Source organism: Onthophagus taurus, chromosome 7 (assembly GCF_036711975.1).
Source record: "Onthophagus taurus isolate NC chromosome 7, IU_Otau_3.0, whole genome shotgun sequence".
NCBI lineage: Eukaryota > Metazoa > Arthropoda > Insecta > Coleoptera > Scarabaeidae > Onthophagus > Onthophagus taurus.
In genome coordinates this window covers 7,173,209-7,198,453 of record NC_091972.1, presented here as the reverse complement: position 1 = coordinate 7,198,453, position 25,245 = coordinate 7,173,209, and the positions used below count along the sequence as shown (strand labels likewise).

General features: G+C 32.8%; 7 protein-coding genes and 3 non-coding genes across 13 annotated transcripts in view; 3 read left to right on the top strand and 7 right to left on the bottom strand.

Annotated features, from left to right (window-relative positions):
• LOC111422834 (zinc finger SWIM domain-containing protein 5-like) overlaps positions 1 to 1,246 on the bottom strand; it is a 71,001-nt gene extending 69,755 nt beyond the window's left edge. For both annotated transcript variants that reach the window (XM_023056078.2, XM_071197243.1), the window contains exon 1: positions 842 to 1,246. In XM_023056078.2, the coding sequence (XP_022911846.2) occupies positions 842 to 1,217 (376 nt within the window). In that variant the 5' untranslated portion in view covers positions 1,218 to 1,246. The remainder of the gene's footprint in view (positions 1 to 841) is intronic.
• A 5,056-nt stretch (positions 1,247 to 6,302) lies between these two features.
• LOC111422833 (DNA-directed RNA polymerases I, II, and III subunit Rpb5) lies at positions 6,303 to 8,470 on the bottom strand. The gene is made up of 5 exons (XM_023056077.2): positions 8,293 to 8,470; positions 8,147 to 8,235; positions 7,747 to 8,088; positions 7,603 to 7,681; positions 6,303 to 6,820 (listed from the first exon to the last, which is right to left on the bottom strand). Exons 1-5 carry the CDS (start codon positions 8,347 to 8,349, stop codon positions 6,755 to 6,757), a joined length of 633 nt encoding a protein of 210 aa, XP_022911845.1. The 5' UTR covers positions 8,350 to 8,470; the 3' UTR covers positions 6,303 to 6,754.
• Positions 8,471 to 8,651: 181 nt separating this feature from the next.
• On the top strand, positions 8,652 to 10,231 carry LOC111422832 (nucleoredoxin-like protein 2). Its single transcript, XM_023056075.2, has 4 exons — positions 8,652 to 8,915; positions 8,972 to 9,108; positions 9,161 to 9,307; positions 9,973 to 10,231. Exons 1-4 carry the CDS (start codon positions 8,757 to 8,759, stop codon positions 10,175 to 10,177), a joined length of 648 nt encoding a protein of 215 aa, XP_022911843.2. The 5' UTR covers positions 8,652 to 8,756; the 3' UTR covers positions 10,178 to 10,231.
• On the bottom strand, positions 9,302 to 11,906 carry LOC111422831 (Non-SMC element 1). Of its 2 annotated transcripts, none has more exons than XM_023056074.2 (3): positions 11,727 to 11,906; positions 11,211 to 11,674; positions 9,302 to 9,544 (listed from the first exon to the last, which is right to left on the bottom strand). In XM_023056074.2, the coding sequence occupies exons 1-3, from the start codon at positions 11,836 to 11,838 to the stop codon at positions 9,401 to 9,403; spliced, it is 720 nt and encodes a 239-aa protein (XP_022911842.1). In that variant the 5' UTR covers positions 11,839 to 11,906; the 3' UTR covers positions 9,302 to 9,400. The 2 variants fall into 2 exon arrangements, with proteins under 2 accessions (XP_022911842.1, XP_071053346.1); XM_071197245.1 differs by having other exon boundaries at positions 11,472 to 11,674; positions 11,727 to 11,896.
• Positions 11,907 to 12,108: 202 nt separating this feature from the next.
• LOC111422783 (ribosomal protein L12) lies at positions 12,109 to 13,126 on the top strand. Its single transcript, XM_023056015.2, has 4 exons — positions 12,109 to 12,256; positions 12,315 to 12,388; positions 12,484 to 12,664; positions 12,885 to 13,126. Exons 1-4 carry the CDS (start codon positions 12,220 to 12,222, stop codon positions 13,088 to 13,090), a joined length of 498 nt encoding a protein of 165 aa, XP_022911783.1. The 5' UTR covers positions 12,109 to 12,219; the 3' UTR covers positions 13,091 to 13,126.
• Positions 13,127 to 14,356: 1,230 nt separating this feature from the next.
• On the bottom strand, positions 14,357 to 15,377 carry LOC111422793 (vacuolar protein sorting 28). The gene is made up of 3 exons (XM_023056028.2): positions 15,277 to 15,377; positions 14,958 to 15,214; positions 14,357 to 14,903 (listed from the first exon to the last, which is right to left on the bottom strand). The coding sequence occupies exons 1-3, from the start codon at positions 15,290 to 15,292 to the stop codon at positions 14,532 to 14,534; spliced, it is 645 nt and encodes a 214-aa protein (XP_022911796.1). The 5' UTR covers positions 15,293 to 15,377; the 3' UTR covers positions 14,357 to 14,531.
• A 397-nt stretch (positions 15,378 to 15,774) lies between these two features.
• LOC111422859 (uncharacterized) lies at positions 15,775 to 24,441 on the bottom strand. Of its 2 annotated transcripts, none has more exons than XM_023056114.2 (12): positions 24,016 to 24,441; positions 23,903 to 23,960; positions 23,660 to 23,845; positions 20,248 to 20,398; positions 19,745 to 19,828; positions 19,557 to 19,690; positions 17,608 to 17,744; positions 17,295 to 17,449; positions 16,846 to 16,924; positions 16,625 to 16,787; positions 16,391 to 16,562; positions 15,775 to 16,337 (listed from the first exon to the last, which is right to left on the bottom strand). In XM_023056114.2, the coding sequence occupies exons 1-12, from the start codon at positions 24,048 to 24,050 to the stop codon at positions 16,132 to 16,134; spliced, it is 1,560 nt and encodes a 519-aa protein (XP_022911882.2). In that variant the 5' UTR covers positions 24,051 to 24,441; the 3' UTR covers positions 15,775 to 16,131. The 2 variants fall into 2 exon arrangements, with proteins under 2 accessions (XP_022911882.2, XP_071053788.1); XM_071197687.1 differs by having other exon boundaries at positions 17,608 to 17,741.
• On the bottom strand, positions 19,444 to 19,516 carry TRNAK-UUU (transfer RNA lysine (anticodon UUU)). Its single transcript has one exon. It is a non-coding gene; the product is annotated as a tRNA-Lys (tRNA).
• TRNAT-UGU (transfer RNA threonine (anticodon UGU)) lies at positions 20,506 to 20,577 on the top strand. The gene has a single exon. It is a non-coding gene; the product is annotated as a tRNA-Thr (tRNA).
• Positions 23,492 to 23,563, bottom strand: TRNAT-UGU (transfer RNA threonine (anticodon UGU)). Its single transcript has one exon. It is a non-coding gene; the product is annotated as a tRNA-Thr (tRNA).
• Positions 24,442 to 25,245: the final 804 nt, after the last annotated feature.

Here is a 25,245-nt window from a genome sequence, read left to right as displayed (position 1 = left end):
AAATACAAATACAGCTGTGAAATAAGTTGAACTTTCATACTCTTATCTGCGTTGTGTATTAACGGAGGATATCTATTTTCCATTCAATACTAAATATAGATACGATACAGTTTCATTACGAATTTAAATAACACAATGATATGACAAGTCAGGAAAAGTAATAACTTAGTAAACAATCGGTGATTTTTTTTTGTTAATCGAATTTCGAGGATGTAGATAAGAATATTTACAAAAATTACACGTTTTTGATGACAAAAAGACTCAGGTTACTCACGAATTTAACCTGAAAGTAATTATCTAATTTTAACAAATTCTGCTAAAATTCCTCTTTTCATATCCTGTTAGAACAGAATAAAAAGTGATAATTTTTATTTATAGTTTGCCCTTATAATTGCATACTTTAATCATGTGCTATCTTTTTAGCAAACAATGGTCCAGTTTTTTTTTGTGGGAGCAATAAATGTCATTAAAATGTGATGTGATTCTAGTGCATTCTGTAATAATTTGATAGTGTAATTATTTTCATAAGAATTCATATCGAAGTTAGGATATCGATTATCAATATATAGAATAAAAGCTCGCGATACATCGAATGAATTACCATAACAGCAAATTGGTACTAAACAAACGACAATCAATTAGAGGTGCTCAAATTAGAATACCAATTAACCGCAATACGTAAATTCTATTTGTGCGCTGATCAAGTTGGATTCCTCTAAACAATTAATGGGATTAATACAACTCAAATCCATCACCTCCTAGGCGCTTTTACAGAATTTTCTCAGGTTAGTCAAAGTTTTCTAGTTTGCTAGGAAGGATAATAAAACGAGGAGTAACCTACCAACTTGTAAAACATTGTCTACGCATCCACTTTCGAGTAACTTTAATCCCTTGCAAAAGGATAGGTTCTGGAGCTCGCCGGTGGCGGCGTTCACGGGGGGCACTCGCGACAAAGAAGAGTACATGCATATGTCTCGCTCGTTCCTCGGGAAGGACCAGTAGATGATCCGGCGCTGCACCGGCTCCGGGATCCGGTCGTACCGCTCCTCGATCCTCTGGAACGGGATGTTTTCGGCAACGATCCGCGCGGTCACATCAAGAAGCGTGTCCGGGCTGCGCACGGCCACTTCCCTTAGGAGAAGCGGTCCGACGCCGACGCCACCACCACCGCCGCCGCCCGACGCCCGGGAACAACACAACCGCCTGGCAACGGCCATCGACGACGACGCACTCTCACTGACTGACTTCACCACTGGAGACGCGACGGCCGCCCGCGACTGCCGTCACGACGGAACCGGCGAACGGAAGGCGTAATGCGCACGCGTCCAACTCCCCACTTCCATACACAGCTGACGGGACCCCCGCGTGCGTAATGTCGTTTGTTTATGTCCGGACCCGTGACCACATGGCGTGGAGAGCGGGGGTGGGGGTGACCCACGGCCCCCCCGATGACGAGGGGAAGGTGGCACGCACATCGAAGACGACAACTATACACGTGACGCTCGAAACCAACGAGCTGTATATTATTCGGATCGACAACAATCTCAGCTGATTATTTGTTTATCTCTAAAAAAATATTAATATAATTTATAATAACTTAGATATAATCATACACCATTAGCCATACATCATTAGCTTCTCGCAGCGAGTTAGACCGCTGCATTTGCAAAACAACAGATATGATTACGATTTCGAACCTCGCTGCTATTGATGCAGGGTTGTGAACAATTTTTTACTAGATATAACTATACCAATTCGTATAACGACGAAGTTCTTGTAAGACATTTTACACCTGGTACGCTAAAACCCCTAAAAAAATGTATCATCTTCGTTAATACATAAGCAGCAAATATATCTCGTTTAGGTTACATCTATACAAGATTTATTGTCACAAGTGTAAAATGTTATGATTTTAAAATCCTTTTTTAGTGACTTTCTACAAGATGAGCTACTTTGTTGTAAACGATGTTGTTTGTTGAATAACTTGAAAACTACTCAACATTTTATTTGAGTACCATCATTTTATTGAGATTTGATTCGTTTTTCATAACTTTTGCGAGTGTTTCGGGCGTTATCTCTCTGTATGTTGGCCTTAAGTTGCTCAAGAGTGTCTAGCTTGTTGACATAAACCTTGCTCTTAAGGTATGTCCACAGGAAAAAGTCAGGAGGCGGTAAATCAGGCGAACGCGCTGACCAGTCGTAATCGCCACTTACGAACTTCTCCACTCGGAAACATGGTACGCAGCAAATCCATTGTTAATCGAGCAGTTGCATCATCTTGTTGGAACCAATGTGCAAATCCAACTTTAAAATTCGCCACATCATCATCGTACAAAGGTCAAACTGCTGACCTGGACCCCGAACGGACACTTGATGAAGCTCTTGAATATCGACACTTACAGCAGATATAGCGTTATCATTACGGCGAATACGGATCTTGACTTTGGATTAGAATTTCACAATTTCTGCATGTTTTTTAGGTGTGTAGCAAATCATGGTTAAAATTGTATTACAATGACCTTTCTAATGCGCCATCAAACATGGCGATTTGACAGCTGGTTGTCAAGTTATTCAAAAGAAACATCGGTTACAACAAAATGGCACACCTGTTACTAGCAGATGAAATTTGTTATGCAGGAATTTTCATCAAATGTTTGGTGTTGTCTTTTAGATGTCACATGGCATCGTTCTTTTTATCAACAAGACTTACAGACTTTCTAATATTCTCGGTGTGGTATGTACAGGGTGGGCAAATTTGGGTGTTATTATAGGCTATCTCAGAAACTATAAGAGATACAAAAAAAGTAGGTGCCATGTCCCGGTCTCTTTTTCCGAGACTAATCCAATCGCGTAAAGACCAAATCTCTATCTTCTTTTGTTTTTAAGTTATCGCCAAAAAGTCAAATTCTAGTGATTTCAAAAAATGCTCATATTTCGTTTATTTTTCAAATTAGAGAAATGGGGTTAATGCATTCTTAAGACACTTTTTTGAGTAGAATATACTGCCGTTGAAAAATTTTTAACATAGCTGATAATTTTTGAGATATAACATAAAGTTGTATTTTTTTAAATACAAACTATACTTTATTATGATATTACTGAAAAGAGCATATTTTTAGCTTTCCAATGATGTATCGCACGCATGATGTTTCTGCGGAAAATAAGCGTTATTTTTCAATTTTTAAAATATTAAAGATTAAAATTCAAATTTTTAATTATAGTAGGCGAAGAAAACGCTAAATACTACTTAGTTACTATAGCAACGTGAGTTTACTTGTCATTTCATTCATGAATTTTGCGAAACAAGTTTCCCGTTTAAGAAGTTCCGCATTATCTTTAAATAAAACGATAAAATTAAATATAGAATATATTGGAGTCCGCTTTGAAGATGATACATAAGTCTTCATATCCCCATTCAAACGGTGTTTCTCCGAAAGTCCGCTCCCAGTTTATGATTCCTAATTTTCCTCTATCTCACTCAATTTCAAAAGAAAAGATTGCTGATATCAAAAAACTTCTACATCTTATGTTTGGGGAAAACTGGGAAAATACTACCGAAGATTTCATTCATTGATACCGAACTGTTCTAATCTTACAACCAGTAAGTTGAGTAGAAGAAGATGACAGTTTATGACTGTTTAGTTCCTGAAGTTGTCCATATTTAATTATTCATTAATTAATACATTTCTTGTATTTTTAATAAACAAACTTTAAATGCTAATCATTTTTTATTGGTAAACAAAGTCAGGGATAAGATGCTGAGAAATTTAAATTAACTATTCAAAGTTTTTATTCGTTGGTACAAAACCAACTTATCCTGAATAATGGTACAAAACCAACTTTATTCTGTCATATTCGTGCAAAACCATATATTATAGCCACTAGGTAGTATTTACTGTCCGGACACGCCTACTATAATCAAAATTTTGAACATTAGCGCTTACTATTTTCGAATTGAAAATTAACGCTTATTTTCTGCAAATACACCATACATGCGATACATCATTGGAAAGCTAAAAATATGCTCTTTTCTTTAACATCATAATCAAGTATAGTTTGTATTTAAAAAAACACAACTTTGTGTTATATCTCAAAAATCATCAAGTATATTTAAAACTTTTCAACGGCAGTATATTCTACTTAAAAAAGTGTCTTAAGAACGTATCAACCCCATTTCTCTAATTTCAAAAATAAACGAAATATGAGCATTTTTTAAAATCACGAAAATTTGACTTTTTGGCTATAACTTAAAAACAAAAGAAGATAGAGGTTTGGTGTTTGCGGGATTGGCTTAGTCTCGAAAAAAGAGACCGGGACATGGCACCTACTTTTTTCGTATCTCTTATAGTTTCTGAGATAGCCTATAATAACACCCAAATTTGCCCACCCTGTACAGTGGAAACATTAAGATAAATTTTTTAGGTGAGTTAGGTTTTTTTTTTTGATAATTTACTGAAAATCATACCCTATCACAGTAAATAGGAGCAGATATTTGTCACTAATAATAGGCCAAAAAAATGTGATTTAGTTTCAAAACTTACCATATCCACATAAGTATTTTGATTTTCATAAGTAAACCTCTTCTCATCAATGCGTTCAAACAATCTGGAACCAGTCAATATCTACGCCATCATTTCGAAGTGGTTAATCTATAAAGAGGCATTATTGTATTTTAAATAGTAAGAGAAACTGTTTTATACAAATGTTGAAAATATTTCTGATAAGAATCCTAGAAAATTGAAGGCCAGGGCTGGGCTTTACAACTACTTACTACGATGAAAATGCCAGATCAACACTAACTGTAAGTATTGAATGCTTCGAGCAACTAACAGAACGGCAACATTTATTTGAACAGAAAATTCATGTGTTTTGTGTAGCAAAGATTCCACATCCTTAGTTTTCCATTAACGCCAACTCCGTGCTGTGTAAAGGAGCCTTCCAATTAGCACAAAGAATATTATTATTGTTGTTAGTACAACCACGGTGATTTGTAAATTATAATAGAACGATCTGCTCTCATTTCACACTTAACTTATTCATTACCCAGATTATAGTTGCAGTCTTAATAAAGCATTTTTTTGCAAAATCGAATATTCAGATAAAGTCAAAATCGTAAAGAAACATTTTATTTCAGTTGACTCCACAAAAGTAAGAGTTCTTTTGCGATTTTATCAGGCTCAACCTCATAAGTTGCTATTAGTACTGAAGCCCACCACTCCAGTAGTTGTTAACTTGATAAGCTATCTGCCAGGTTATACTTACATATTATATATATGAAGTGACGCAGAAAGGCAACTAATTTGAGCAGAAAAACCTTGCATACGCTTGAACCATATAATTCACATAAGCAAAATGAACATATACGTGAGCTGTTTATAAGAGAAAGTGAAGAAGAGATATTTTTGTACACAGAAACTATAGATAGAAGTCTATTATAACGATTTGTAGAAATTTGGAATAACAAATCAAACTTTTCTTGTTTTAAACCATGTTAAGATCGCAATAAAGTTGAACGTAGACATCACATGACTACAGGATGTATATAAATTAATAAATTTCAATACTAATGACACGTTGGATATTTTTTTACAATTTTTTCGATCTATAAAATATTTATCTTCTTGGAGATGTAAAGTGAGGCGTCGGGACGTTGGCATACCTCCCATAGTCAGTTGGGGCCAGATCGCAAGTTCGCGCTGATGTCGCGCCGGCCAATAGGGCTGACGCCGGCGTAATTGCCGCGGCATTGATTGGCAATAGTCGCGCGGGATGACGCGCGATCGATAGGCGGCCGGCGTCGGATGCCGTGAGAGGGCGTCGCGCCGCCTGTCGCACCCCCACCGGGGGGCCCCACACGACGAAATTATGCAAAGTTTATCACTTATTGTTAATCGATACAGGACCGGGTTCTGACCGAGATGAATGCAATAGGGCACGATCGTCTTAAGACGGGTGAGAGATGCGGAAGGGGTTTCAATGGTGGGAGGGAGGGGGTGGAAGAGGAATGGTCAGCGCCCCCGTACTATGATTGCGGCTCGCCCTGTAAATACACTTATTTGTCCAATACATCAAGCCAGGGCTACTCCCCTTCGATGTTCAGGTTTGTATTGAGAGGAATAGTTAGAAGAGGAGGGGGTCGGAGAAGTGGGGAGAGAGAGACAGAGACGTACTGGTTGTTTTTGCTGTTGGGAGAGGTTCATTGAAATTGAAAACGTTATTTCTTCGTGAAGGGAAGTTAAATAAAATTAAGGGTTGGAAGTAGAAAGAAAATTTTAAATCGAAACAGAATTATACAAGAAATATTTCCAATTACAAAAAGAATTTTATTACAATTTTTATATCGTATAATAATGTAACCTTACTCTATCTTTATTTTCTATGATAAATCGATGGATAAAAAACGATACTGTGAAATCTAACCCTTAGAATAACACCCACAAATTCGAACCTATTTTTTGCTATCAAACAAAACCAGGCGGAGACCTAAAGGGAACGGAATTGAACAGAAATACAAAAAAAAATTAGGAGGAACAGAATATCGGAAGCGCGTAGGTAGAAGGAGAATGGAATTGCAGAGTGGTCGGGTTCGACGCAAAACAACCCGGACCGTTCGTCGCGGACCGTTTTTCCTTCTTCCTTCTGCGTTTCCCACAAGAAGTGCCGTTAGGGCAACCCGCACTGGCCCGTAGTTTCATGTTGTCCTTTTTACGCCACTACCACCACGGCCGCCGTCCTTCTTCGTTTCGATGCTTTTTCAACATACCAGTCTATAGGAAATGTAACGTCCGGCTGTCTCTGATGGTCTTATGATCTTAACCACCTGCAACACGACCGGAAAGGGGCATTTTAATAGACCACTAAAGAACCCGCATGTCTTCCATCCACTTTAATACTAACTTTATTTAATCAGCTACTACTGCATTTTTAATTTTTTAACCGTTGGAAAGAAATAAATTAAATAAATATTTATTCAAACACCTACAACATCTAGTATTTATAAAGCACATGGATTGAACGAATTTTAATACAAAAAAAATATAGGTTTAACTGCTGTTTGTACATCTGCTGGCGGCCACTTATTATTTAACTATTTCAGCGAATTAAACCCAGCCACCTGAAAATTTTTAACCGCTCCGATCGGCAAGTGCGCATATACGGGTTAGAGCAACGAACTAATGTGAAAAACATCCCGTATGCGCCAACAAACCGTTACCACCACCGGCGACATATCACGAAACCTGATGTGATACCAAATTAAAATATCCATCTGCACCAATAATATATGCAATCCTTTTCTTTATGATGGGATTTAAATTTTAAAAACTACTCATTTATTATATTTCTACTATTGATCAAAAAATAAAAGCTTATGACCCTTGTGCCCTTATATTACAATAATAGGATGTAAATCAAGTGACATTAATGTTATTGTCTAGGTGACAAAAAAACCCATATGGAATATTTAATTTCAGATCTAGAATTAATTTTCAATTGACTTTTGAATGTACCCATACAACATTTATTAAAAATTGTCAATTTAAATACACCAATAATGATGATGGAATAAAACCATGTAAGTGCTGAGTGTAAATTAAAACCTACCTGTCCTCGTTTTAATCCAAAATATCTTGCAACGGGGTCACCTGCTTGAATTCTCATTAACATGTTTTCTTTTAATTTACTAAAAAAATAGTTTAGGAAAATACAAAATTTAACTTATTTCAATCAACAAGTTTTCAAGGATACTATCTAGCAAGTAATTCTTGTTTTTCTTCCGGAGTCATAACAACGTGTTCTGGTACAAGTTCATGTTCGGTAATGTTAATTAACAACTCGGATTCTAAAAATTGTTCCAAAATATACTTAGGAGCCATATCTACTAACGATTGCTTAGCAGAAGGAGTCATCCCGGTTTGAACAACGATAATCGCTCGATGAATATTTTGTTCTTGCATCCTTTGACAATACATTTTTATAATTTTTATACCAATCTTTGGATCATCAGGAAAGAAAACAAACATCTGGTCTGTAGGATCATCATTATGCGCCACCAATACGGTTAAATCCGTTCGCGACGGTTTCTTTTCACTAAAATGGGTAAGTTGAGGTTAGGTTCATTCTAGGTACAAAATATTCGGATTTTTACCTTGGCTTATCACCGAATTGTTCTTTAAACTGTTCCAGAGTTTGGTCCAATTCTTCTTGGGTCACCAAATAACCCCGATCGTGGCATAACTAATGATTAAAGAAATAAAATTAGAATGTTATGATTTTGAGGTTAGGTCAACTTACTTGCATTACTGTTTTACGAATGCGCCATAATTTGTAAGTTTCCGCTTCGTCATCCATTGGGGTGTTTTAAAAGATTTATTATTATTATAATTAATACGAAGAGATTGTTAAAATTATTGAAAAATAAAATTGTGGTTTTATTATTTTACAGAAACACGCGCCGTCACACGGAAATATGACTAACTTCACATTTGTATACAAACTACCAACGTTTTAAGTTTATTATTATTAAGATTTTATTTTTCAACTACTCTTCTATATATCTAATTATTACATTTCATTAATGATGATTTCCTTATTTAGTATAATAAATATTTGTTATTGGTCCAAATAAGAAACACACTATCGTTAATGACCAACTTCACGTTTATTTACATGTAATCTTAATTTGAAATTTAAAGTGTCACATTTTATTTTTACATCAATTATTTAATGTTTCTAATTTTTTTTCAAAAATATTATAAATGGAAGATTTGCCGTGTCCTTATTTGATAAACTGTTTGGGGAACGAAATTCCAACGAAAAAAGCATTACAGAATAAAGATGTGGTCGCGTTTTACTTTTCCGCATCGTTTTGTGTAGAATGCGATTCGTCTCTTACAAAATTACGTCTTTTACAAGAAGTCAATACGCGTTTAGAATTTACAATTTGCTTTTTAAAAACTGAAATAATTTTTAGGCTATTAAACGTCATCGGAGATGTGGAATAATAATCATTTATATTTCTTTTGACACCGATGAAGCGGAAATGCTGAAACACTTTAAAACTCATCATCACGGTTGGTTTGTTGTACCGTTAAAAGAACCAACAATAAAGTAAGTCAAAAATGTTTAAGACGTTTAGATTAAAGAATACGTTTTATTGTAGGTTGCTTCAGTTAAAGTATACAATTTCTTTTATTCCTCAAATTGTTGTTGTAAAAGTTGATGGAACTATTGTTACTCGAGATGGAATGAAAGACTTGGAAGAACATGGTAATAATGTTATAATAAGATGGTCGGAACCGGATATAACGTAATTTTTTTATTTTTGATCTTTGAAGTTTTCTTATCTTTACCAAAACAGAAATAAATTTAAATATTTGATGTTTTCTTTTCTTGATTTCTTTCATTCTTCTTCACTTGAAGTGTCTTCATTGGATTGTTCAATATCTTGCCAATCATTGTTACAATGTGGACATTTTTCTTGTCGTGAAAAATTATTTAAACAGTAACCATGTATTGTAACTTTACAACTAGCGCAACTTCTTCCCTAAAAATAATAATTTTAAATCATTTTAACATTTGTTATTGTCCTGATATGTAAATACGAGGTTTTCATCTTTTGGTTGCCATGTTACAATCGTTTTCAGAAACAGGATTAAAGGTAAGAAAAATCAAGAGTAAAATAAGAGTATTTAACACATTCAAACCACCAAGTCTAATTTGGCATTGCCGAAAAGAAAACTATAGTATAAAAAAAAGCTGATATAATCATTTTGCCTGCAGACAAAGATAATGTCACACTGGATACAGACATCTACAGGACCATCACGGATAGATTACTTAGGAGAGAGGAAAGAAATACTGCACTTGATGAAGGATTCTTTGTTACTTTTGAACTTTGTTACTGAAGAAGATTGCAACATGGCACTAATTTCATTTTTACTATTTTTAATAAATGTATTAAATGTTTTACAGATGCTTGAGATATACTCCAATAAATTGGTTAATAGTAGAAGATACACCAAATGTAATAGAAGAGGATGATACTAGTTCAACACTTAATGATATTCAAGAATTTGGAGAAAGCAATGAATTTGTTACTTATGGGGAAACTGATACCGATATTAAAAATACTACTGCTGATGAAAAAACGGTAACAATGGACTCAACCAATGCTTAATATAAATAACTGTATATTTAATAAATCTAATAAATGTATATGACTTTAGGCGTATCAGACCCAACCTGTTAAACAATTCGACTAACATTATTTCTATGACAAATTCTTTTCCACACAGGGTCAGCAGTATTAAAGTTCTAATGGGTATCTTTAAGTGCCGATTAAAGACGCAGTTGACCGGCGAGAGATACATGTTATGCATCCAATAACTGTGTTATGGCGCAATTGAGTTAATACATTGCGCTAACTCACTTAGGTGCGTTAGTATCAGTGTGTCAGCGCAGCAAATTTTGTTGCCTTACACATGGTTACGCACCTCAACTTGTTGGTACTTAATACTTGTTGGTATTAACGTTCGCTAAGAGTGGTGAAATTTGATAATGTTATCTATTGGTGTACAATAGATATTTGAGGTCGCGGTGTAAGGTTGGTTGGTTTGCCTACCCGATATACAGAGTGACTCAGAAAGAATTTAACCTAACATCTCTTATACGGTAGTTTTCGAGGCACAGGGTGTTGAAAATTAAATACTTATTTCGAAATTTCTTGATAATTTTGAAGGTTTTTGTACTATTAACATAAAATTTGGTAGTTTTACGTTTTCAAGCATGAGAAATACGAACTTGAAACTTGTTTTGTGATTGCTCATAGAGGGCGCTAGATACACACTGCTCCTTTGATAAATCAAATCATAACTATTTTGTCAGTTGAGATATGGTGAATTAGTACCAGAAATCTGAAGGACAATTCTACACAAAATAAGGTAGTCTTGCTTAAATTGTCTAAGTCTACTGGTTTCCAAGTTATCTGTTTTTAATTGTTTCAAAGAAGACAATTTGACTGTATAATTTGCCCACCCTGCATAATTTATGTAATGTAAAGCACTATTTAAAACTATAAAAAAACATTTACTGGAAATAAAGGAAGAGACCATAAATGGTTCGCTCAAGAAACAATTTATAAAAGAATTTGTAAACCTGTTGATTGTAAACCAACTTCTTATTCCATTTACACAAAATTTTTTTATTCTCACCTTCACCACTAATTCTGAACACAATTCACATCGTTTCACATAATTCTCACAATACTTCCAGAAAAATGGAGCAAATTCACTTAAACACCTCACTCCTAAATAAACCATATCATCATTTAAAACAAAATAACCTAGATTTTTCCATTTCTCTAATAAAACTTCAGCATCAGTGATGGAAATTTTAACAGGTAATGTTGAAGAATAATTCAAACATTGATTAATCAGTAATTGTTTGGATTTAGAACAAAAAATTTTTTTTACTATCATCTCAAAGTATTTTAATTCGATTGGTTTAAAACCCTTTTGCATTCTACTAATATCATCGTTGGCCATATCGTTCAATACCACATAAGATATTCCAGTTATTTCACAATTTATAACTGAAATGTGCATGCTGTACGTTCCTATTCGTTCGTTTATGGTTTGAATAAAACATTTTAAACCTTTTTCGTTTTTAATGGAATCTAAAAACACTTTGATTAAAAAAGAAATAAAAAATTTATAACCTGAAAATACCAATATCGAAATTTTTACAAATTTCTAAAGCCCTACTTGTTTGTAAACAACCCTCTTTAATAACGTAAGAGAGAAATCTTTGGTGATCTAATCCATAACGGGTTGCTTCCATGATTTGGATTATCAAGAAATATTGTATACAATAACATCAACACAAATTAAGGTTATGTAAATAATGTGAAGTTAGGTATCATTAATTAAATTTGTTATTTTTAATAGAAATTAATTTTACTACTTTAAATCAAATTACTTTTTAATTCTTTAATTTTAATTATTTATAAAAATACATTTAAATAGAAAAAACAGAAATATAAAATTTAGTTACTTTTATTTTATTACTAAAAATGTCATCAAAAAACTCCAAACCGAACGAATTTCACGTCCTTTCAAGTTCACGTCTGTTCAACAGCGTGATTAAAAATAATATTTATCCGTATTCATCGGGTAATATATCGCTTATAAACAGCGTTAATTTATTAAAAACGCCTTAAATATGCCGCCAAAGTTCGATCCTACAGAAGTTAAATTCGGTAAGTGCTTAAATCGTGTTTTAAATCGATTCTAACCTAACATTGTTTTCGTGTTTAGTTTACCTTCGTTGTGTCGGTGGTGAAGTCGGTGCTACATCGTCTTTGGCCCCAAAAATCGGTCCATTAGGTCTCGTGAGTATTCACTTTTTAACTAAAATTATAATAAATCGTCCAAAAATGTTGTTATAAAATTTTGAGGTTAAGGTTTAATTGTTGCCTTTTTTTAGTCTCCAAAAAAAATTGGTGATGATATCGCTAAAGGAACCGCTGATTGGAAAGGGCTTAAAATCACTGTTCAATTAAAAATTCAAAACAGACAAGCCACAATTTCTGTTGTACCGTCTGCGGCTTCCTTAATTATTAAAGCTTTGAAGGAACCACCACGAGATAGAAAGAAGCAAAAAAATAGTGAGTTTAGTTTATATATTATTTATATTTGCAATAAGACCTAGATTTTTGGATAAAATGATTTAGTTTGTTATTCAAACATGTCTTGTTGCTAAAAAATGCCTTCTTTTATTGCAACTCATGCCTACGAAATACTAGGTGTGTTACTCAGAAAGAAGTACAGTTATTTTTTTATTCGTTTTAGAAAGGATTTTTAATTTCAAATTATTTTTGTTTTTAGTTAAACACAGTGGAAATGTTACTATGGAAGATATAATTGCAATTGCTAAGCAAATGAGACCACGTTCCATGGCGAGATCATTAAGTGGAACTTGCAAAGAAGTTTTAGGTACCGCTCAATCTGTTGGTTGTACCATTGATGGTAAAAATCCACATGACGTTATAGATGAAATTAATGAGGGTACTATTGAAGTACCTAATGAATAAGTTTTTTTGGAAATAAATTTTTAAGTTCTATATGTATTTATTATTTGTTTGTTTATATTCCTTATCACATCTTTTGGGCATTGATATTGGTAGTGAGGCAGAATGAAAGAAAATTTTTCGTTTTTGCTGAATATTTCTTATTATACAGTTTAGCCATCTTAAGAGACGCACAGCTAATCCTGAGTGTTTTCCTTTGAATTGTTCCCTTAACATTTTTTCCTTCCATATTTGGTGATTTTGTTTATCAATTTCTAGTTTTCTGCTACTCTTGTCATCAGTAAAATTAATAAACAACATGAGTAAAAAGTCGAGGTTGCATAATTACTTTACATTAATTGTACAGAGGTTATACCCCAAACTTTACCCTCCTAAGCGGGGGTGTCATCCCCGCTTAGGGGGATGACACACCCCAGTGATACATCATTTTATAGTATAGGTCTTGTTTTTATTGATACAACACAAAAAAAATTTGTTAGAACGATTTATTTTCGAAATATCCCACCTCTCAATTTTCACTAAACATAATATGTATATTTCTAATAAGAAAAATTAAAAATAAACATTTTATTCATTAAGAAAACAAATTCTTAAACCTTAAGAAAAGGCTTACTTATTCAAAGTTAGCACCACTAATATCCATACAAGTTTAAGTGTATAAATTTTGTTCAAATTTTTGCTTAACATTTTCCAGCATTTCAGGAGTTATTTATTATCCTGCATTTATCAATAATGCGCTGGGATAACTCTTCCTCTATAAAAAAAAATTAAAGGTGAGAGGTCTGGAGATCTGGCTGGCCACATTTACAGCACCTCTTCGACCTATCCATTGACTGGGAAAGTTTCTATGTAAGAACTCCCTAATTGCAACGGCATAATGCGGTAGAGCGCCATCTTGCTGGAAAAATATATGTTCCGAGTATCTTTCATCGTTCTCAACAATGTCAATTAAGGGTACACCAAGTCTTCAAATATTTGAAGAAGCCTCCTGTCAAATTACCGTCTATAAAGATTGGTCCAATGATGCAATCTTCAAAAATACCCGTAAAAACATAGTTTTTGTGGAGTTTGAGTGTATTCTGCCTATATCTGACCAGTATATAGGCAGTAATATATCATTCAATATCATAGGCAATACAATTTGGTAATCATTGGTAGTGATCCCATCAAATCTGACAGTACTGATAGCACAATATCAGTGCTTATAGTGTCTTCTACAGCCTGCATTGGTAGGACATGTCAGAGCAGAAGGTTGTCTAATACTTGTAATTAAGTTTAAGTCTTTATTTTATAGATATAATAGATTACAAAATAATAACAAATTTTCATTAAATTTATAACTTAACTTAATTTTTATAATAACTTCAAATCTACAGCAATAATTTTTTTAGTCTTAAATTTACATCAAAATAAAAAAAGCACAAACAAGACAGTTGTTAGTTTTTTATGATGAATTATGCAATACTTTATTAAAAGCACTGTAAGAAGATTCTAAATCGAATAAAAGCTGTCTAACTTGACTTTCTGATAATTCATCAGAAGCAGACATATTATTTAAAGTGTTTAACCACTCTGCAACTTTTTGTTTTCCCTCAAATTCTGCAGGGAGGATACTCAATCTATTCATTGTATCCACTAAATCTCTCAATTCTGGGTGAAGATCGTCCATAGCACGCATTTCCAATTTTAATTTATCCATTAATGTTATAAATAATGAAACTATATCTGCTATACATTTACTGGTGTTTCCTTTATCATCTTTTATTGTTATTGGACGATCTTCTTTAATTCGTTCCAAAGCAGCCGGACAATCCAACTACAATAATAAAAATAAATATATTTTGCTTTTTATTTATAGTTTAATACTTACTCTGTATTTGCGCACAAACGCGTCTACATTAGGAAATTCATCGCCTTTAACCTGTCTGAAGGCTGCTTTATATTGCACCAGTAATTTACTGCAAGCTCCTGTATATTCTTTTGGTGTAACACAATCTCTAATGTAAGCTTTTTCTAATTGTTGAAGCGTATTAATAACGGCGTACAAATCGGCTAAGTTATCGAATTTTTCTCGTTCACGAGCGTTTTGATACAACTTAACTTCTTCATAGAGTTCAGGTCGATTATCTACAAAAACACAATAATGAAATCTTCTTCGTATTAACCTTCGATTATAAAGTTGAACTAACCTTGATTTATAGACATTGCGTGTAAACTTGTGTTTTAAAAATTAGAAATGTAATTGTAAAATATGTTGATGACAAATAACTTTGTGATTAATGCGGATTAATGTCAAAATGACAGTTGGTTAGTTCGAATAAAATTTAAGAGATGTCGCTGTTAAATTAAAAATAAAAAAATTCTATTTATTTAAACTAAATTAAAATCTAATTTAATTAGAATTAAAACTTACCTTTTATTTTGTTTTTGAATTAGTTGTTTATAAAAGATTTTGATTACAGCGGCGGAATGTGTTAAAGATAATAAGCAAAGAATTAGTGCGATTAAAAAAAATATGAAAATAGTAAAAACACTACAAGATTTTACAACTTTTTTTAACATGTTGTGTTTAATTCACTTTCTATCAGGTTTGTGAGTAACCCGCAATTGATATCGGTATCTTTGGGATTACTAATAATCCCTGTTTAGGTTGGAAAATTTGATTGTAATGTGACATTAAAAGTCGATTTTCGAAGTAAAAAATACGATATATTTGATAAAAACTAAAAATTAATATGTACATGTATTAAATTAATGTTGGAGAAAGTATTTAAAAACACTACACAGTGTGATTAAATACTTATTTTACGTATGGAAGGAGAAGATTAATTTGAGTACATTTCTAATCCTCCACATACGTAGTGGTACTTAATTAGTTTTGCTTAATTAATTATAAAAAATCCTTAAAAACTAGAATACTAAATAAATAAGATTAAATTAAATGTTACTTTTTAAATATATCACTGAAATATGTCTTAATTTTTTACTAATAACTAATAAATAATTGCACTCAAAAAGTCATTTTTATCTTTAAATCTTCACTTTTAATTAATTCTTCCCTTATGGGTCATATAACTTTCAAATTGGTTAGTGCTTAAAACTTTATCGATACTTATCCTCCTCATTTTCGTACAAGTAGCCAATAATGCTCCACCTAAAAGGCACATCGCACCACCTCCTAATGCTAAAAGCGCTGAAAACCAACCAGTTTTCATGCAAACTGTGTTATAAGTTTCTAATGGTGCAGCAACTAAAATTAGAAATTAATAAATTTATTATTAAAAAAAAATGTTTTTAATTTACCTGTTGGTTGTGGTGTTGTAGAATCTTCTTCAACTTCACCTTCTTGTAAAACTCGTAGTGATTGGAAAAGATTAATATTTTCAGAAAGAGTGTTGTTTGTCGAGGAATTTTTTGGTGGTTCAATAGAACGTTTTTTAACACCTTTTAAGTTTCTCCAATGACAAGGTTGAGTCTAAAAATAATACAAAATTAAATAAATTCGTTTTTATAAAAATTTTTGATTTTAAACCATACCGGACATCTCCCGTGGCACATTCTAACATCGCATTCGATATAAAGAGCCGGAGAACCGGTAAATCTGAACGTTTTCATGTAAGCGAAAACTTGGGTTTCAAAAACTCCAGTTTCTGACCAAGAACCGCGAAATCTTGATATTAATTTATCATCGACTGGGCATCTAAATTGAATGGAATATTTTTATGATACATTATTTAAATTAGGGAAAGATAATTTACCCATATTCGTCAATTAATTGGATTTTCTTTGTTGCTCCGTTATGAGCAAAACAATCATTTACAACAATATCAAAACCATCTGTAAAAAGATTTTATTATAAATATTTAAAAGATTAATTTTTGTACTATTATCTAGTGTGTTGGTTTGATTCATTGGAACTCAAATAATTCTTTTTTATATGTTGATTTCATTCTGGTGATTATTGGTCATGGGATTAACGTAAGTTTTACCAAAAAGTTTAGTGTCTAAAACAGCGTGAAGAGAATTTGTGGTTTGAAATCAACAGTTCAAGCCACTTCACTGGCTTAATTAAGGTCTATATGATGAGTTAACATTTCGTCCATTATAGATTTCTATTTCCCTATCCCAGTATGTTTATGTTTTAGGAGCAAAAATGATATTTCAGTCTTTGTTTTAGAAAAAAAGTTTTAATTAAAAGCATATTTACCATATTTACTCCTCATATAAATAATTAACGTTAGAGGATCTCCTACACGAACTGGACCAGTAACTCGGTTTCCAGTTGTTCCATATCCATAGCGGATTTCCATGTAACATTCAGGTGGGGTTAATGTAAAAACAACTGGATTTCCAGTAGCCACCCTAAAAAAACAATTTGTTTTAAAACTTTGAACCGACAAAAAATAGTATGCAAAAAATAAATTTTGAATTATTTCATTCTATAACGACATTACTTTTTATTCTCTTTAAAAAGAAGCATATTTTGAACACAAAAACTAAATATATAAAAAATAACATACTCAACATCTAAGAACGGAAAAGTTACAGTTTTCCAAAAATCGTATCCATATTCACAAGTAACTTTAAAATGTTCATCGAATTCCTCTTCAATTAATGGGTTGTATTGAACGGTGATGGTATTCCACATAAAATTCTTCTAAGAAATTTTTATATTAATAAATAGAAATAAAATTTAAACATAATAGTTATACAGGAGGGTGATTCATAAGTAATGGGCCAAATTGTAAATGTACGTTCAGGAGGCCAAAATAATAATATTTTCATTAACAATAATGTTAATGATGTTAAAGCGAAAAAAATAAAATAGATTTTTGTTAATAGATCAGCTACTTTCTACATAATGACTCATAGTTGACTTATAGTTTTTGTAAGGGTAAACAATAATGTGTGAGAGGATTTGAGTTAACTCGTAGATGTCGCCACATGCGCCATATGAATTAGATGAAATCAGCTAAAAATTTTTTATCGCTCATTATTTTACAACATACTTGTTTAATTTGGATAGCCCCATCATTTCTGTAGAAAAAAGCTATACTTCTTTGATCTTGAAAATATTAACGATTTTCGAGATATTTGAATTTTACTAATTCACTACACTACATTTCACGGTGGTCGACGTAGCATTAATCTGTTAAGACACAAGCATGGCATGGAATGTTGACATTTACCTAACCGTAATTGATAATTGATAACAATATTAAACTGAAACCATAAAAAAATTTCGTAATAAAACAATTTATTGTACGCCAGTTAATAAAACGAAATACAACATTAGAACAGACTTAATAAAATGTTTTAAACTATTCATTAAACGTAAAAGCTCATTGACGTTTCATAATTCATATGGCGCATGTGGCGACATCTACGAGTTAACTCAAATCCTCTCACACATTATTGTTTACCCTTACAAAAACTATAAGTCAACTATGAGTCATTATGTAGAAAAGTAGCTGATCTATTAACAAAAATCTATTTTATTTTTTTCGCTTTAACATCCTGTATCTCAGTAAGGAGCAGACTAAGACCCATTATTGTTAATGAAAATATTATTATTTTGGCCTCCTGAACGTACATTTACAATTTGGCCCATTACTTATGAATCACCCTGTATATGTATTAAGGGCGTAATGAAGGCGTTTGTGACCCGTGGCGTAATTAAGGTAGATTCAATTTAACGGCATAAACAAGGGTGTTGTTTATTGTTAATTTAGTGCGTGTTCAGTTTTTTTAGGGAAAAACTCTAGGAAAATGGAAATAACAGAGGTATTTTTTGTTGACGACGACGAAGAAGTATCTAAGAACCTTCTATCCAAATCGAACGACAAGTATGGAAAAGAATACAGAAGTTTTATGGACTGGCCTCAAACTAACAATAAGAAAATCATAGGCAAGTGTTCCGAAGATGTTCTGCTTTCGGAAATTCCTAGAAGACATTCCGAGACGTTAGTCGAGGGCTATAACACGCTAAAAAACCACCGGTAAGTGTTCAGAAGATGTTCTTCTTGCCTATTTTTTGAAAGAATCAGAAAAATATTCAGCAGCTTCTCTATGGACATTTTGAAAATTTTGGAAATTGCCAGAATTAGGGTTCGAGATGTCAATCAAGGACTATAAACACGCTAAAAAAATAATCGGCAAGTGTTCAGAAGATTTTAGTAGTTATTTAATAAATCATTCAAAATATTCATTAAAAACTGTTACAATGTTAAAGCTGCAATATACTGAATTATGCCCTAAAAACTAATCTATAAGTAGGCAAAAATCACCCGACCGACATAAATAAACAAAAAGAAATAATAATAAAAAAGAAATTAATTTAAAAAAAATAAAAATTTCGCCCGAGCAGGGACTTGAACCCTGGACCCTTGGATTAAAAGTCCAATGCTCTACCGACTGAGCTACCCGGGCTTATATTCTACCATAGCACACTAGTTAAAACTAATCTTACCGTAGGATTTTTCCGACTATCTTCCTGATGAGAGTTTTTCCCTAAAGTTCCACATCGATTTAATTGGATGTAAAATTCGTAATAGTCTCTTCCGGTGCCATTTATATACATACAATCAGGATCATATGCGTAACCTTAAAAAAAATTAGCTAATAAATTTTGTTTTAAATATTAACAAACAGTGTTACCAGCCGAATAAACAAGGCCAGTAAAAGAGCCATTAAACCCGATTCGTATCTTCATATAATCGTCCTGACATTCAGCTTCTATGTCTACAATGGTAAAATAAAAAGAAATCTTTAATGCAATATCGCGATTAGAAATCATTAAGATTTCGATTTTCCGTTTTGAAGATTTCCAAAAAAAAAACAACAACAATGCTCATCATTAAACCAGACGCAATAAACGTCCATCGGTGAACAGAACAATACTATTTTTCGCTTTTAATAAGTGGGCCATCTCATCACATCTTGGTAACGATTTCGCAGGTGACCGGAAGGTTGCGACGTTGTGCAACATCAAAAGACCGGATGGACGGACGAACGGATGGACTTGCGCCAACCTATGGCCTTCTTTTCTGTATTTTTTAAACGCCACGAACTGTGGCAAGGTGAAATAGGAATTTCAAGTATTTTTGTTTTTTCACTAATCAAGGCAACTCGATTTCAACAATAAAAATAATTAGACTTACGTTGTACTTTAGTTGTATTAAATCGAAACCGTCTATATTCTCTATCCCACGTATCTACCGGAAGTCTCCAATCTAAATCATCATCTACTTGAGGTGGTGGTCTTGATCTTAAAGCAGGCAAATATCCTCCGGTATCCCCGATAAAAATAACCTGTTAAAAATCATAAATAAATGAGAAAAAAATATTTTAAATGTTAATTTTTTTTATTTATTTATATTTTTCTTTAAATTAATTTATTTTTGAGCATGAAATCGTAAGCCTGTTTAGCTCAGTGGCAGAGCACTGGTCTTGTAAACCAGGGGTCGTGAGTTCAATCCTCACAAGAGGCAATTTCTTTTTTTGCAATTGATATTAAATCTATTAAAGCGAATTATATAAAAAGGAAATTAAGACAGTTCTGATATCTTTTTGTATTTTGTATGAGCAAAAGTGGCGTGATCTCTTCCATAAGATGAGCTTTCATCAACATTTGCAGGACTGACTACTCATTATGGAAAGCGACATGTAAAATAAAAAGAGCAATCTCATAAATCGCCCATTTAAGATCTTGGTTGAGCGTGAGTCAGAGGAGATATGCAAAGACTTGAAGCATTTGCTAAACACCAAACAAACAAACGATGAGTATCGATTTAGTACCACCACGAAATTCACACCAACTTATGAATAAGGCTCCTGATTATGATCTTATCACAGGCGAAGTATTCAAACAACTTCCTCAAAATGGCATCGCGATACTAACGTATTTATGCAACGCAGCAATTAGACTCAGACATGTGCTAGATTACTGGAAAATAGCAGAGTCAAGTTTATCGTATTGGTATAATCCATTTATTACTGGAGTGGTTTTTGTAACCTACATGCAGTACAATGTACCTGTCATGTTTTTAATTTATATCTTCCTTCGAATATTTTAAATGTAAGATAATGCTCCAAAAGTTTTATGCTGGTGGCGGAGAACGCGTATGATGACTAAAGGTTACCAGTAATTAATAAAACAGCAAAAAGTTGAATCTGATAAAAGCAACAACAAAAAGATGCAAGTTTATGGTCGATGATAAAATCATACACCAGGAAATGAACTTTAAATACCTGGGCATCGAAATATCTGGAAGTTAAGAAACTTAACTTATGCAGCAGAATTCCGGCCCGAGACATCCAAAGCAAAAAGAACGCTAGAGACTGCAGAAAATGAAAATAGTGTCTAAATAGATGAAAAAGCTCTGATGGATAGAGGAGGAAGTGAGAAGATCAGCCAAATATACAGGAAAGATAATTAATGACTGGGTATTAAACAGAGAGAAAAAATGGGATTAGCTCATCGATCATATGATAGTGAAACGAATTAATGAGAGACAAATGATCATTAGGATGAAGGAGCATCGGGAGATCTAGAGAAAGGTGGAACGATAACTAATATGTGGAAAAATGTAATGAAAAACTGGCGATTATGCCTAAATACTTTAAGAGGATACTTTAAGGAAGAACAAGTAGAGGTAGGATAAACGTCGTAAATCAGTGAATTAAATTTTGAAAAATTTCAGCTCCAAGATCTTCTCTTAAATAAAAATTGTTGAATTATATTCCTCTCCTTTTTCTTTTCTTTCTATTTTTACAGGCATAACTTTCGAATAGATATGCATGATAAAAGTGGCCTTGAAGAATCAGACCGAGTATTTTTAAGTTGCTAAGACAAACGTTAGGCGGAATAATTCCATTCAGGGGAATTTATTTAATATCATAAAATACGATAACAGTTTAAGGATAAAAAATCGTTAAACAAAAATATAAAATTTAGTAATAGTGACTTATGTACTCTTACGGTACACTTTTTAGAAGAACACTTAATTTAGGCAGTAATACAAAAGGTATAAATGAAATTATTTATAAGCCTGTTTGTTTAAGCACTTTTTGCTACTTTATGGCACACTCCATTTTTTTGCCATATTTAATGATATCGGTGTTTGTGCATAATTAATTTTAATCGATAATAACTTTACGAACTGCCATACAAATATTACAGCCATATTTCTTTCTCTTTCCAAACCATCATCTTTTAATCAATTATTTCTTTTCTATTGAGCCAGTGAAAACTGCAGAAGGACAACTTGATTGAAGGAAAAATACAGTGTTTAATGATGTCAAATTCAAATACTCACAATTTTGTATATGCCGTCTTGGTAACACCCCATTACTTTTCTTGTACGACGCTATACAATTATGGATCTTTTTAGATAACCCTTTGTAAAGCTGTTTGAATATCTAATATTGAGTTATCTACACGATATAATGAATGGAGAAGGTTGCAATTATAGCACTTCGGCCGGAAGGTCGCTACAATCTGTCTAGGTCGTCAAAGAAAATGCACCACAACCTTGGTGTACAAATAACTCTCAAGTTATTGACTTCTGTATTATTAATGGAAATGATGTAAACAAATGTAAAGCAGAAACTTGCTTCGACTTGTCATAATCCGTCTGAGTTATTCAAAGTGGGTGAAAAAAGATTCTACATAACACAAATTATTATGATTCATTAATCAGGAAAAAAGCCAGAAGAGATCACTAGGTTACCTAGGTTCTTCAAGGTAGAGGCACTTTCTTGTGAAACAAGGTAGTTAATATTCCTCAAGGTAACGTTTTCGGCCCAGTAACAAATGTTTTAACAAAAAGAGGTAGCACTTTAAATAAGTTTGGGAAGTACTGATTTATTGCATCTGACCTATCAGACACCTATCAGATTGTAACAACGAACGCCAAAAACGAAAAATACATCTGTATGCTGATGACGCAGTACTGAGTGGATGAAAACGTGATGGACAGAGTCCATGAAGTTAAAGCCAAACATGCCATCTTTACATTGCTTTGAAACTTGTCCTTCTATGACCATCAATAAACGCTATCACAGGCAGTATTATTATTATTTAAATGTCAAAAAACTTGGTATGCACCTCGAGGGATGCCTCGACATGGGAAAAACATATTTTTCTTCAAACGCAAGCAACTACGTAAAGTTTAGTGTAATAAGGTTTGCATCATACTTAAACATAAAACTATAATTGTAAATATTTTTAGGATTAAGATAAAATAAATACCTGTTAATTTATACAATTGATTAGTTGGATGTTATTTAACACAAAATACATTAACAGAATAAAAAATGTGATATAAAATTAAAAACATATCATTTACTTAATTTTATTACCAATTTAAATAAAAACATACAATTTTGATAGAAAAAAATATTTGCCTCCTGTGAGGATTGAACTCACGACCCCTGGTTTACAAGACCAGTGCTCTGCCACTGAGCTAAAGAGGCTCATATTTTTTGCTTTTGTCATTTTAAAGTTCGAATAGAATATGTTCTTGATATTTTTATTAACGATAAAAATTGATTGATTAAATATTAACTTACCGAATCGTGTTCGCTCGCATCATGAGATAAAGCCTCTCGACTATGATTGCTTTCTAAAATATCGACAGGTTCTAAAACTGGTTCAGTTGAATCTTGTTGAATTTGCTGATTTTGCTGAATTCTTCCATTACTTACTGATATACTTGTGCTACTACTATATTCAATTTCAGTTGTGTCTTCGGAATACTAAGAAAATTAAAAATTTTGAAATTTATTGCAAATGAATCATTTCTAATCACTTACAACTGGCACAATTTTTGTGATTATTATTAAAGATGATGATAAAATGATAAAACTCCACCTGAAAATTAAAAAGAAACAATTATTGAAGTATTTCGTTAAAGACATAAACCTACCGATTAATTCCTTTTAATAACATTTTTGAAACCATAAAATTTCTTCTTTTCACTCTCACAAAACGTTCATTTAATTTATTCTTACTCAAAAAATACAACGTCCGATTTCCACATGGATTTTATGTAACAACACACGAAATTAACAAACTCTTTAAACTTTTTTAATCTCACCTAAGTATTTTCTTCTTTAATCAACAATAATTTAAATTCATTTTGTTTTTGTTTCACTTTTACTTTTAATTAGCACTTTAACACGAAATCATCGCTTTTAAGAGAGCAAACCATATCATTGTGAAGTACTTCGTACACGAAATTCGAATGAGGAATTGAACACTTTAAGATTGAGTTAGATATAAGAAATGGTAACTTAAAAGTGGGAGGAAGCTTTCTAGATGGTGCTTACTAACGCGAAATCGACGAGAGTCTGGTAGGATCTTTCAAATTGCACCGGAATACATAAGCTTCTCCCACCACCTGTTGTTGTTAGTTCTTGTATGTTGTTAGATGCTTAAAATAAGATCAAAAAATGATTTTACAGGAGATTTATTGGAGTTAAACGATTAATTCGAAATTATATACTTTTTTCTATCGTTTTTTAATTTTTTTTTAATGAAAGTAAAAATAACTTTCAATTAATTTTAAAATTCATCTTACGTAGATAATCTAATGATAATTTCATGTTAATCCCAACATAACTAACCAAAGAAATAACAAGGATAATAAACTTTCAACTTTAACTTCTTAATACATGTCACGTACCCACATAAGATCTAAAAAATCTTTGCAACATTCTCGTTACAAACTCACTCCGGACCAGATGGAAGATGTTCCCAGGCTCAGGGACGCGTTCCCAACTCAAAATGAAATTTAAACATCCTCTCAAGGAAAATGGGTCAGAAGAAGCAACCAAGAAACAATATCTTGTTCGTCGCCCGGACTTAGCTATTGTCACGGTGTAAATCAGATTCAACCGTGGGTTAACCTGTAAATCGTTTGTTCCGAAAGACCTACATCCAACAAACTCCGGGGGGCTATTCATTTACTACTTTTTTTTATACGAGATAAAACACCTCTTCTTCTTGTAGCAAAAGATTTATTTTACCGCAACTTAAATCCGTTATTGGTGTGTATGTGTGACAAATCTAATTCTGATGTAATTAAGTTCAAAGTAAAACAGGTGCTGAGTTGATGATGTTGAATAGATTAAAATGAATAGAGGCTTGTTTTGAT

What these genes read in the sequence shown, in the direction of transcription:
- LOC111422833 (XM_023056077.2), bottom strand. Translation starts at nt 8,349, where the DNA reads ATGGATGACGAAGCGGAAACTTACAAATTATGGCGCATTCGTAAAACA. An exon ending in CAATTCGGTGATAAGCCAAG is followed by an intron (nt 8,089 to 8,146) that starts GTAAAAATCCGA and finishes TACCCATTTTAG; the next exon opens with TGAAAAGAAACCGTCGCGAA. An exon ending in CAAGAATTACTTGCTAGATA is followed by an intron (nt 7,682 to 7,746) that starts GTATCCTTGAAA and finishes CTATTTTTTTAG; the next exon opens with TAAATTAAAAGAAAACATGT.
- LOC111422832 (XM_023056075.2), top strand. Translation starts at nt 8,757, where the DNA reads ATGGAAGATTTGCCGTGTCCTTATTTGATAAACTGTTTGGGGAACGAA. An exon ending in TTAAAAGAACCAACAATAAA is followed by an intron (nt 9,109 to 9,160) that starts GTAAGTCAAAAA and finishes GTTTTATTGTAG; the next exon opens with GTTGCTTCAGTTAAAGTATA. An exon ending in TGGTCGGAACCGGATATAAC is followed by an intron (nt 9,308 to 9,972) that starts GTAATTTTTTTA and finishes AATGTTTTACAG; the next exon opens with ATGCTTGAGATATACTCCAA.
- LOC111422831 (XM_023056074.2), bottom strand. Translation starts at nt 11,838, where the DNA reads ATGGAAGCAACCCGTTATGGATTAGATCACCAAAGATTTCTCTCTTAC. An exon ending in TTGTAAAAATTTCGATATTG is followed by an intron (nt 11,675 to 11,726) that starts GTATTTTCAGGT and finishes AAGTGTTTTTAG; the next exon opens with ATTCCATTAAAAACGAAAAA. An exon ending in GTTCAGAATTAGTGGTGAAG is followed by an intron (nt 9,545 to 11,210) that starts GTGAGAATAAAA and finishes TATTATTTTTAG; the next exon opens with GGAAGAAGTTGCGCTAGTTG.
- LOC111422783 (XM_023056015.2), top strand. Translation starts at nt 12,220, where the DNA reads ATGCCGCCAAAGTTCGATCCTACAGAAGTTAAATTCG. An exon ending in AAATCGGTCCATTAGGTCTC is followed by an intron (nt 12,389 to 12,483) that starts GTGAGTATTCAC and finishes GCCTTTTTTTAG; the next exon opens with TCTCCAAAAAAAATTGGTGA. An exon ending in TAGAAAGAAGCAAAAAAATA is followed by an intron (nt 12,665 to 12,884) that starts GTGAGTTTAGTT and finishes TTTTGTTTTTAG; the next exon opens with TTAAACACAGTGGAAATGTT.
- LOC111422793 (XM_023056028.2), bottom strand. An exon ending in CGTTTGTGCGCAAATACAGA is followed by an intron (nt 14,904 to 14,957) that starts GTAAGTATTAAA and finishes TTATTATTGTAG; the next exon opens with TTGGATTGTCCGGCTGCTTT.
- LOC111422859 (XM_023056114.2), bottom strand. Translation starts at nt 24,050, where the DNA reads ATGGTTTCAAAAATGTTATTAAAAGGAATTAATCG. An exon ending in TCACAAAAATTGTGCCAGTT is followed by an intron (nt 23,846 to 23,902) that starts GTAAGTGATTAG and finishes TAATTTTCTTAG; the next exon opens with TATTCCGAAGACACAACTGA. An exon ending in TAATACAACTAAAGTACAAC is followed by an intron (nt 19,829 to 20,247) that starts GTAAGTCTAATT and finishes TTACCATTGTAG; the next exon opens with ACATAGAAGCTGAATGTCAG.